At 35.8% G+C, this 12057-nt stretch overlaps 2 protein-coding genes across 2 annotated transcripts; one reads left to right on the forward strand and one right to left on the reverse strand.

Annotated features, from left to right (window-relative positions):
* Positions 1-376: 376 nt before the first annotated feature.
* LOC103868260 (L-lactate dehydrogenase B) lies at positions 377-2396 on the reverse strand. Its single transcript, XM_009146371.2, has 2 exons — positions 1566-2396; positions 377-987 (listed from the first exon to the last, which is right to left on the reverse strand). Exons 1-2 carry the CDS (start codon positions 2172-2174, stop codon positions 544-546), a joined length of 1053 nt encoding a protein of 350 aa, XP_009144619.1. The 5' UTR covers positions 2175-2396; the 3' UTR covers positions 377-543.
* A 2426-nt stretch (positions 2397-4822) lies between these two features.
* Positions 4823-6962, forward strand: LOC103868268 (protein WHAT'S THIS FACTOR 1 homolog, chloroplastic). The gene is made up of 2 exons (XM_033281680.1): positions 4823-6503; positions 6539-6962. Exon 1 carries the CDS (start codon positions 5070-5072, stop codon positions 6333-6335), a length of 1266 nt encoding a protein of 421 aa, XP_033137571.1. The 5' UTR covers positions 4823-5069; the 3' UTR covers positions 6336-6503; positions 6539-6962.
* Positions 6963-12057: the final 5095 nt, after the last annotated feature.

Here is a 12057-nt window from a genome sequence, read left to right on the forward strand (position 1 = left end):
TATTGTGTCTAAATCTATTAATCATTCAATCTATTAAAGATAAAAAAAATTAGTTAAGTGAAAGTTATATTTTTAACTACAAGAAATTTGAGAAATGAAAATTTTTAATTTTTTTTTCAAAATCTAAATATCTGAACCCGATCTGAAATAACCGAACACAGACTAAAAATATTCGAACCCGACCCGAAGTACATAAATACCCGAACAGGTTCTCTACCTCTAAACCGAAATACCCAAAAATCTGAAATACCCGACCCGTATCCGAACGGGTACCCAAACGCCTACTCCTGGATCAGTGTATTATGATTTTGACACTCGGATTGTGCAGAGACATTACCATATCACCGCACCATTCTTCTGTTTAGCTAAGCATCTGTAGAATTCAAAACTCGGAATCATTCTTTATAACCACGCATTTACATAAGATATAGTGATATAGAGATAAAACTTCGACACCAACATCCGTGTGATGATTGATGATTATTAATCATAACAAAACAAAAAGTTGTTTTTAAAAAAATGAAGCAGATGGAGAGATGATGTTCAAAGTCCCAACTGGCTTTGCATCTCCAATATAGTCTTCGCCGATTTCTGCAGCTTCTCAGCCTCTTCATCAGTCATATGCACATTAGTCACAGCCACCACACCGTTACGTCCAAGCAGAGCCGGGAGACTGAGGAATACGTCACCGCCCTCAACACCATAAAAGCCACGAGCAAGTACCGTGACTGGATGGATCTTACGCTGGTCTCGGAGGATGGTGCGAGCCAGGTTGGCAACAGAGTAGCCAATGGCCCATGAAGTGTAGCCCTTGAGTTTAATAACTTCATAGGCACTGCCAACGACGGTCTGGTGAATGTCCTCAAGGTTTTGTTTCTCATAAGCTATCTGTTGCTTCTCCAAAAAGCTTAGCAAAGGGATGCCTCCCACACTTATGCTTGACCACAATGCCACCGAGCTATCCCCATGCTCTCCCACGATGAATGCCTACAACAACCATTTGATCGATCAGATCTATTAAAATCGAAGAAACTGCAAACACCTAATTAATTCTCTTGTTGGAAATTATTAGGCCTGACATTCTTCCAGACCTCGATAAACTGGTTCAGACCAAACGAGATCAGTACATTTTAACCTACTAAGCATTTCTGATTTACAACATGCGGGTCTCCATTCGTATCCGAATAATCTAATTTTTTTTCTATATATATTATGTATTTTTAGATATTAGGATATATTTTTGGTATTTCAGTTTTGTATTCGAGTTTTCATATGTAGTTTTGGATTTTCAGGTAAAACTTTGGAATTTAGATATATATATTTAGTTTTTCCTTAAAAATTCATGTATATTTTCGGGGTATAGAGTATTTTTAATACTTTTTTATACTAAACATATTCAAACCAAACAATATTCGAAATTTTTTTGATATTAAATGGTTTCGAAAAATGAAATCCAAACCAATACGGACCCAAAAAACAAATCTAAAATCAAACCGAAAATTTTAAGGTAACTATATATGTAGTAGGTCCACAAAAATGCATATGCCTAGTACGCTAGAACTGACCTGCACATCCTGGGCATTAACGTCGAGATGATCTGCGATCAAGAATCTGAACCGAGACGAGTCAAGATTAGTACCAGACCCAAGCACTCGATTCACGGGAAAACCGGAGAGCTTCCACGCCACGTAGGTCAAGACATCAACGGGATTGGAGACGATGAGTAAGATTGAATTAGGAGATAGCTTCGCTAGTGGAGGGATGATCTGGCGGAAGATAGCTACATTTCTCTGAAGGAGATTGAGCCTGGACTCCCCCGGATTCTGTCTTGCACCGGCGGTGACGATGCATAGATCGGATCCTGCGGTGATGTTGTAGTCAACGGAAGCGGTGAATCTAGTGCGGGGGAGGAAAGCAGCGGCGTGCTGGAGATCGAGCATCTCGCCTCGAAGCTTATCAGGGTTAGCGTCAACGAGTGCGATCTCGTCTGCGAGATCTTGAGTGAGGATGGTTTGAGCGATGGCCATTCCGACGTTTCCGACGCCGACGACGGAGATTTTGGTGCAGCGGTTGGAAGGGATAGGAGGATCGGAGTTGAGGATGGGTTTGAAAAAGGCGCTTGTGAGATCCAACCCACCTGGACCGAACGATGAACTGGATGCGTTCTTCTTCATTACAAATCAAAGTTGCTTGCTTTGTTTTTTCTTCGAGTTTGGGTTTGAATGTCTGAGAGGGAAGTGTACTTATAGGGGAAACTGAAGTATATCACATTTTACATTTTTGTCCCTCTGTGTTGTTTTTAATGATATTTTATCTATTTCATACATATTAAGAAAAATTAAATATATTTTATTTTACTTTTTTTGAAATTTATTTTGATTAAATTAGTGTTTATTTGTTTTAATAAAATTCAACCATTCATATTTTATATTTTTTTACTATAACATTAACTTTTAAAATATACAAACAAAAGCTAAAATATCAATTATTTAAATCTAGAAGAGATACTGCTATATTAACGTATTGTTCAAGTCTCATCTAATTTAATAGTTTACGGTTTGAAACAGACCGCAGCCCACTGTTTGGGTGTTTGCTTTTAGCAATTCTTTTTCTCTAGATGGTTTTAGCATTTAGAATCCTCTTAACGAAACCTTGAAAAGAATCAAAAGCGGCTTTGTTGAAATAGTGATATTATTACTTGCATCGGTCTAAGAGACTTGCTAACTTTGCTATTTGCAAAGATCCAGAAGATTGAATAGTATAAATTATAAAAAGGTCCAAGTCTTCAATTTATTTAAGACCAAGCACCAAACGTATTAAGTCCTTGGGTCCTTGACAATGCAGCTGCATGTTATTAATACTAGTTGTCTTTTATGCAATTTAAGAGGAATGGTATGAAGGATAAAAGTTTTGGAAGAGTCATCTTTGTTTGTCAAGAAAGAAAAGTTGATAATTTGACTTTGACTTGTGCATCAACCGACAAAGAATGCATATTATTGCTAACCAACTTGGTTTTAATTATCACGTACGAAAAGGTAATTTAACTCTTTAGACGTCAGTCTAAGTGTTGTTATTATTGATCCGATGTAATGGTGAGAATGAGTTCACGTGTGGTAAGGATGAGCGAAAGAGATGCAATTAATATTGATCCAATAGAACTTTCTCGGTCTCTCCATTCATCAATATTTGCCACTTTGTGATGAGATAGAGAATGCATGCATGCATCTCCTCTCAACGATCTCAAAGTATGAAGTACCTACATGTTCTTCCGCTTCTTTAACCATCTTTCTCTTACTTCCACCTCCCTCACCAAACACTTCATTCTGATCCCCTGTGCCGTGTTGCAGAAGCATCCTTCTATTATGTCATATACATATAATATTCTGGGCTGTGATATATGGAAAAGTTTAAAAGGATTGATTTGGTTACCTATGTCACCAAAGTTGATTTATCTTTTCTGTCACACATCCGTTTAGAACTCTAGAATTAAGCGTGTTTGATCTGGAATAGTGGAATGATAAGTAACCTATCGGAAAGTGATTTGCAATACCGTGTGAGTGAGTCCAAAGCACGTAAAAAGGTCGATTGTGATACTAGGATCAGTAAACAAGTCTTTAGGGCCTTGAAAAATTAATATACCGACCGCTAGAACGGGATGAAACCTACGGATCGAAAGAGCGGGTGTGGGTGGCCCATTAACCATGGGCAGTCAGAACGTTACAAGTGGTATCAGAGCTGGTTAGCCATCTCGGTTTTGACTCGGGAGGCGTCTTGAGACCTGTCATGGGCGGAACAAGGACGTTGCGTTCTTTGAGAGGGGGTGAATCGTAATATCCCGAATTGTGATATATGAAAAGGCTTAAAAGGATTGATTTGACTATCTATGTCACCAAAGTTGATTTACCTTTTTCGTCACACATTCGTTTAGAACTTTAGAGTTAAGCGTGTTTGAGCTAGAATCGTGGAAGGATGAGTGACCTATCGAAAAATGATTTGTGATACCGTGTGAGTGAGATCAAAGCACGAAAAAATGTGGGGTGGTGATTGAAGTGCCAATAAACAAGTTTTTAGGGTCTTGGAAAATTAACGCACTAATAAGACGAGGCTCTCGGCCAGGCGCCGTGTGCGGTCGGAGCGTTACAATACCATCGAAGGAGTCTCCTCTGTTCCGATTGTTCTTTTACTAATTCATAAAAGTTTGGCTGATACGATACATCGAGTTTGCATCTAGAGTCTAGATGGGCCAGCACAATCAGATAGTTCTGCCACGACGCGGTAAACTTTTCTTTGCTATATCGACTAGCTCTTTAAGAATTCCGTGAGGTGTCTATGGTCCCTGTTGTTGCTTCGAGAGTTTTGGAAGATCCACGTGGGAGGTGGAGCCAGCCATTAATGGTAGAGATCAACTCCTAAGTCCTAACCAAACTACTTCAACAGATTTTCTGCTGTTAGTTAACTCTCCAACAATGTCTAAGATGTCTTTAAACTTTGTGACATAGACCAATGCCTCCTTTATTATATAGCCTTCCCTTCACTAAACTTATTAAGCGAGCAAGGTTTGATGTTAGGAAGAGCAACAACATCAATACTCATCAATGGAAGCGCCCATCAATTAGGTGGCTCTCAAGCGGCCGGTGAAGCGACCTCGTCGCTGTCAAATTCTAAAATCCATTCAAATCTTGAGATGCGAGTTGTTGACTCTAGAAGCTCTATCAAGTTTGACGGACTGTTTCTTCGGACCCTTTTTGTATCTAGTCAGTGGACTTTAGTCAAAAAGGCTTTTCTACGGGCTTGCGTGTTCGTCTCCCACCACACGATCTGCTCTCGCAAACCAATTAAAAATTAAAGCCGGTTTAGCATATGATCTGATTAATTTTGAGAACCGGTTTAGCCAAACACTCCTCCACAACCTCTTCCCTCATCAAATCTCCAGTCCACTTCGTCGTTTTCTCATGGTAATTAGGGTTTCTGTGGTACCCAACTAAGAACACATTGCTTCCATCCACTCTAAAAGTGCAAGCTTTCAATCCGATTGTGCTTCTAAAGGTCGAAGCTTTCCTTCGACTGATATGGTTAGGGTTCTGGGTTCTTCGACTGCAATCCAACATCATACCAAGTCGATCCCACTCTTAATCCGAAGATTCTCGCTTCCTTCGACAAGGAAAGACCCGGACCTCGAATCTGCTCTCTCACGCAACAAGAGATGGATAGTCAACAGCCGTCTCAAGAACATCATCCTAAGGTGTCCCAACCAGGTAGCACCCGTTAAGTTTCTACAGAAGAAGTTCAAGACTCTTGATCTCCAAGGGAAGGCCTTGAACTGGCTTAAGAAGTACCCTTGTTGCTTCGACGTTTATCTCGAGGAAGATGAGTATTACTGTCGTTTGACGAAGCCCATGATGGCCCTTGTGGAAGAAGAGGAGCTTGTTAAAGAGGCCCAAGAGCCTGTCTTGGCGGATAGGCTTGCGAAGCTGCTTATGATGAGTGTTGGCCAGCGTCTTAACGTGGTGAAGCTTAATGAGTTGAAGAGGAGTTTTGGATTTGGGGATGATTATGTTGTTAGGATAGTGCCCAAGTATGCAGATGTGTTTCGGTTGGTGAATTATAGCGGTAGGAAGAGTTCTATGGAGATTGAGCTTTTGTCTTGGAAGCCTGAGTTGGCTGTTTCCGCTGTGGAAGCTGCAGCGGCGGGGAATGAGTGTGGTGGGTCTGAGGCTAGCTTCTCTTGCTCTTTGCCCACCACGTGGACTAATCCTTGGGAGAGGTTTATGGAGTTTAATGCCTCTCCTTATATATCTCCGTATCGAGAACCTGGGGAGCTTGTGGAGGGTTCGAAGGAGAGTGAGAAGAGAAGCGTTGGTTTGGTGCACGAGTTGCTCTCGCTGACGCTGTGGAAGAAGCTGTCTATGGTGAAGCTGAGTCATTTCAAGAAGGAGTTTGGGTTGCCAGAGAAGCTGAACGGCATGCTTCTGAAGCATCCGGGGATATTCTACGTTTCTAACAAGTATCAGGTTCACACTGTGCTCCTTAGGGAAGGCTATGATGGCTCGGAATTGGTTCAGAAAGACCCGCTCGTTATTGTTAAGGATAAATTTGGGGAACTGATGCAGCAGGGGTTGTATGAGTATAATCGAAGGAGGTATTTGGCTAATCTTGAGAAGAAGAGAGAGAAAGGTATTGAATCTGTGAAGTCTGTGGTGAGGAAGAGAGACGGGATTGAGCATGGGGACGACGATGTTGATGAACAAGAGAACCATGGGGGTCGACCAGGCGGTATGTTTGATCCAGAAGAAAGGAAAAGGTTCTATCAGATTCTCTTCAGTGACACCCAATAAGAGCACTTTGGTAAAGTTGAGACATTATTAGCTGAGAATTGCTAAATCTTCACTGAGTTTGGGACAGACAGTTTGTTAAGTTGTGGTCACAGATGCTACCTAGTTGTTCCCAGGGAATGCAACTTCAAGTTGAAATCTGATTACAGTCTGGGACAGCTAAAAATGCTTGTAGTTTTCGCCTATTGCCAGAATCATACCCAATGCCATTTAGGGGGTGTGTGTGTCAAGACTGAAGAGTTGGCTGAGCTGAGTTAAATGTTTTATCCTCCAAGAATAGTGACTGGGGAGTGTGTTATACCTCGTGAACGTGGTTTAGTAACTCAGTGAAGACCTTTGCACGGCACTTGTAGTTTTCGCCTATTGCCAGTATCATGCCCAATGCCATTGTAGTTGATGCTCGTAATGAGACTCATTCCACTTTCTTTTTCCTCCGCCTCAGTATTCATTATCTTATCTAGTAACACCTCTCTCTTTGTTATCCAACTGGTGGAAATTTATACTTTTCGTACCTCATATATGTTGAACTAAAGCCTTTGGTTCCTTTATGTTTTGAGGCAATGTTGCCATTTGCACATGGTCTTTTTTTGTTTATCGTAGTACAGTTTGGTTCACAAAAGTGACTTTGTATTTTGGCACTTTTCTCTGTATTTGTGGGAAAGAAAAAGCTGCATTGACCTGGGTGTCACTGTCCTGGAACCCATCTCACCCTAAACGTGGAATCCATGTTTACATCTGTCCAACACGCGGAGGGTGTCACCGTCCTGGAACTCAGACACAAATGATGTACTCTGCTTCAGTGCCTGCCAGGTTCAATCCAGGGGACTAGACAAGTGTAGGGAAAGCTTCCAAATGAGAGGCCTCAGGCTCAGGGTCGGTTTAAGGTCGTGCTGGAGGACTGGGCGGAGGCAACAATGTAAGGCAGCATGGAGAGAGAGGACGCAGATAGGAGGCGAGAAGAAGATGATGAGAAGGAGAGAGGCGTTGGCAGTAAAGTCGTTGGGCCCGTTCGTTTGTACATCTGGAAGATGCATCCAGATGGTCCATCTAGATGTCTTATCCAGATGCTCCATCTGGGTATTGTTCGTTTCTTCATTTCGTCCATGCATCCAAATGAATCATCTGAATGCAACTATGTTCGTTTGCTTGTCATTTTTTAACTTTCATCTGCATCTAGGTAGACTTGTTAATAAAATGAATAAAATATAATTTTTTACGTTTCGGCGGAAAAATAGTATTTTTACGGTTTTGGCCGAAAATATTTTTGCGGTTTTTGAGGAAATATATGTTTTTCGCGAAAAAGTGCATTTTTATGGTTTTGGCGGAAAAATACGTTTTTTACGGGTTGGACGGAAAAAGTGTGTTTTGAAGTTTTGGCGGGAAAAGTGTTTTGCATGAAAAGTTTTTTTTTCACGATTTTGGCGGGAAAATACATTTTTTCCAGTTTTGGCTGGAAAATACATTTTTTCCAGTTTTGGCTGGAAAATACATTTTTTCCAGTTTTGGCGGGAAAATACATTTTTCCGATTTTGGCGGGAAAATACATTTTTCCGGTATTGGCGGGAAAATACATTTTTCCGGTTTTGGCGGGAAAATGCGCTTTTCCGGTTTTGGCGGGAAAATGCGTTTTTCCGGTTTTGGCGGGAAAATAAGTTTTTTTCCCTGGTTTTAGCGGGAAAAATACAATTTTCCGGTTTTGGCGGGAAAATGCGTTTTTCCGGTTTTGGCGGGAAAATGCGTTTTTCCGGGTTTGGCAGGAAAATGCGTTTTCCGGTTTTGGCGGGAAATGCGTTTTCCGGTTTTGGCTGAAAATGCGTTTTCCGGTTTTGGCGGGAAATGCGCTATTCTGGTTTTGGCGGTAAAATTTCATTTTCCTGTTTTGGCGGTAAAATACATTTTTTCGGTTTTGGCGAGAAAATGCGTTTTTCCGGTTTTGGTGGGAAAAGACATTTTCCGGTTTTGGCGGGAAAATATATTTTTCCGGTTTTGGCCGGAAAATTATGTTTTCTGGTTTTGTCGGGAAACTTCCGTTTTCCAGTTTTGGCGGAAATTCCGGTTTTGGCGGGAAAATTATATTTTTCGGTTTTGGCGAGAAAATGCGTTTTTTTTTGTTTTGGCGAGAAAATGCGTTGTTTCCGGTTTTGGCGGGAAAATGCTTTTTGCGGTTTTGGCCGGAAAATGCTTTTGAAGTTTTGGCAGGAATATGCGTTTTTTTGGGTTTTGGTCGAAAAGTGTGGTTTTACTGGTTTAGCCGAAAATGTGTTTTAATGAAAATGTGTGTTTTATGGTTTTTTGCGGAAAAATGCATCTTGCGGTTTTGGCGGGAAAGTGTGTTTTTCCGTTTTGCGAGAAAATACATTTTTTTGTTATAGCGAAAAAATGTATATGCAAAAAAAAATAGAATTTACGGTTTGAAAATAATATTTTGATTTTAAAAGATCATTTTTGTCATTTATTATTTTGGACTGAACTAGATGCATCTGCATCCAGATGCACCATCAAGACTCACCTTCATTTAGGTGAGAATTTGAGATGAGTTCAGCTGGGTGATCCATCTGTATGTAGCATTATAATGCACTAAACGAACATCAATTTGCATCTTCACCCAGATTGATCACTTGGATGAGCAAACGAACATGGTCTTGGTCTCCAGCTGCAACTTTGTGACTTACATGCAGAGGTAAGTTGGGTTTGGGGTTCGGATTATAGCAGCCGCACTGGAAGTTAGACAAGTTCCCAAAACCATCGTGTCTTGCTGAGTTTATAAAGAATGAAGTAAAAGAAGGCATTTAATAAGAGAAGAAAACACTAAACTATCTATATCCTTACTAATAAAAGGGACCTTTTGAAGCTCCATAGAGCGTCCACATCAGCAAAAAAAACTTCTCCCGAAAGATGACACGTGGCATAAAATATAGTTTTATATTTTAATATTACTAATTTTCAAAAATTATAAATAACATGTAAACATACAGCATAAAAAATAGAAAAACTACATTAAACATATGTAAGACTACCATTTTTCACTTAAAAAAAGACGGATTATCTTCATAATGTAACATTACCGTTTTATAAAAAAAAACATTATATATAATTTCAAAAATAATAAATATATGTAAACATACAACATAAAAAATGGAAATACTACATTAAACATATGTAAGATTACCATTTTACATTTTTATTTTAAAAAAATAATATGTAAACATTAAACATATGTAAGATTACCATCTTTCACTAAAAAAAGACGGCTTATCTGCATAATGTAACATTACTATTTTGTAAAAAAAACATTATATATAATTTCGAAAATAATAAATAATATGTAAACATACATCATAAAAAATGGAAATACTACATTAAACATATGTATGATTACCATTTTACATTTAAAAATAAAAATAATATGTAAACATACAACATGAAAAAAATGGAAAAACTACATTAAACATATGTAAAATTACTATTTTTCACTAAAAAAAACAGTTTATCTCCATAATGTAACATTACCATTTTATAAAAAAAAACATAAATATAACTATTTGACTATTTGTCCAAGTTTTTCTATAAAACATTGCCGTTTTACATTAAAAATGAAAAAATACATTAAGATTTAAACATCTATCTTAAAATATAAAATATAGATATTAATAAAATATAAAGTATAAGAAAGAGAAATACATAATATATAGAAAAATAAATAATAAGTAAATATTATAAATATATAAATATACGAATTATATATACAATAATAAGTAAATGCACAATTTTAAAAAAATGGAAAGAGTACATTAAATATTAAACATCTATCTTAAAATGTAAAATATAGATACTAAGTAAATAGAAAGTATAAGAAAAAGAAATACACAACTTAAAAACAATGGAAAAAATTATATTAAGATTTAAACATCTATCTTAAAATATAAAATATAGATATTACGCAAATAGAAAATATAACAAAAGGAAATACACAATTTAAAAAAAATAGAAAAAGTACATTAGTATTTAAACATCTATCTTAAAATGTAAATCTATCTTAAAATATAAAATTATTAGTAAATAGAAAGTATAAGAAATAGAAATACACAATATAAATAAAAATAAATAATAAGTAAATATATAATATAAGTAAATACCCAATTTAAAAAATGGAAAATTACATTAAGATTTAAAAATATATCTTAAAATTTAAAATATAGATATTACGTAAATAGAAAGTATAACAAATAGAAATATACTTTTTTAAAAAATGGAAAACGTACATTAAGATTTTAACATCTATCTTTAAAAGTAAAATAAAGATATTAAGTAAATAAAAAGTACAAGAAATGGAAATACATATACAGGAAAATAAATAATAAGTAAATATTTAAATCTATAATATATGAATTATATATATAATAATAAGTAAATACATAATTTTTCTAAAAAAAATGGAAAAAGTTCATTAAGCATTAAACATCTATCTTAAAATGTAAAATATATAATATAAGTAAATACACAATTTACAAAAAAAGGAAAAAGTACATTAAGATTTAAATATCTATTTTAAAATTTAAAATATAGATATTACGTAAATAAAAAATATAAGAAATGGAAATAAACATTTAAAAAAAATATAAAAAATACATTAAGATTTAAACATCTATCTTAAATGTACATATATCTTAAAATGGTAGTAAATTATATAAAAATGAAAATACCACATTAAACAAAACAAAAATTAAAATGTACTCCCTCCGTTTCAAAATAGATGATGTTTTAGAGAGTTTTTGATGTTTCAAAATAGATGATGTTTTCATATTTCAAGGTATCTTTTAACTTTATCAAAAACTGTGTAACCAATTATATTTTGTAGTATGTTTTGTGATTGGTTGAATAATTTTTAATTTATATTTTAGTGATACTTTTTAGATAAAAAACAAGTTTTTTAGTATTTGTGTCCCAACCTAAAACTTCATGTATTTTGAAACAGAGGGAGTCAAGAAAGTCCATATAAAACTCATTATTCCATCAATATCAACCTCACACTATCAAGGAAAACTTCAAAGCACTCGAGCAAAAAAATGGTTCTACCATCAACTATTGCCGTCTCAAAAACCCTTAATGACTTTGAAGGAGATTTTTTATAACAACGAACTTTTTGTTAGGTGAATTCATTGTTGGGAAACCCACAACTTCCAAAAGCCAAACTTATTCATGGGAATTGAATTGCTTTTCATAGACTCAAAGGTATTCTTACAAATTTAAATTAATCTAATCCATCATTTTATTGTTAATATTCATACTAACTATTTCATGATCAAACTATTACAGTTAATAACCATTCAAGCATTTATCCCGAAACACTTCATTCCACGCCGAATCAGGTATTGGTTCATGTTGGTTTAGTATTGTTTTTGGTTTATTAACAGGTTTAGGATGGTCCTATTGTAAATATAATTGAAGTTAGTTTAGCATATATTATGCTTAAAATAACTTAAATTAAATAATAGTAATATTATGCTTAAAATATAATTTTAGAGAGTTTTCAAATATAGTTTATATAACATTATAGGTGATGAATTTAATTATTAAATTCGTTTATTACTTAAAACTAAGTTATTTTAAAAACATACTGAGTTATAAATATCAATGATGGATTGGTGAGTATAACATGAAGACAAAAATATAAATATTTGATTTTCAAGATAAGAAATTCAGCTTTTACTCAGTTACTCAATAT

Source organism: Brassica rapa, chromosome A01 (assembly GCF_000309985.2).
Source record: "Brassica rapa cultivar Chiifu-401-42 chromosome A01, CAAS_Brap_v3.01, whole genome shotgun sequence".
NCBI classification, from domain to species: domain Eukaryota; kingdom Viridiplantae; phylum Streptophyta; class Magnoliopsida; order Brassicales; family Brassicaceae; genus Brassica; species Brassica rapa.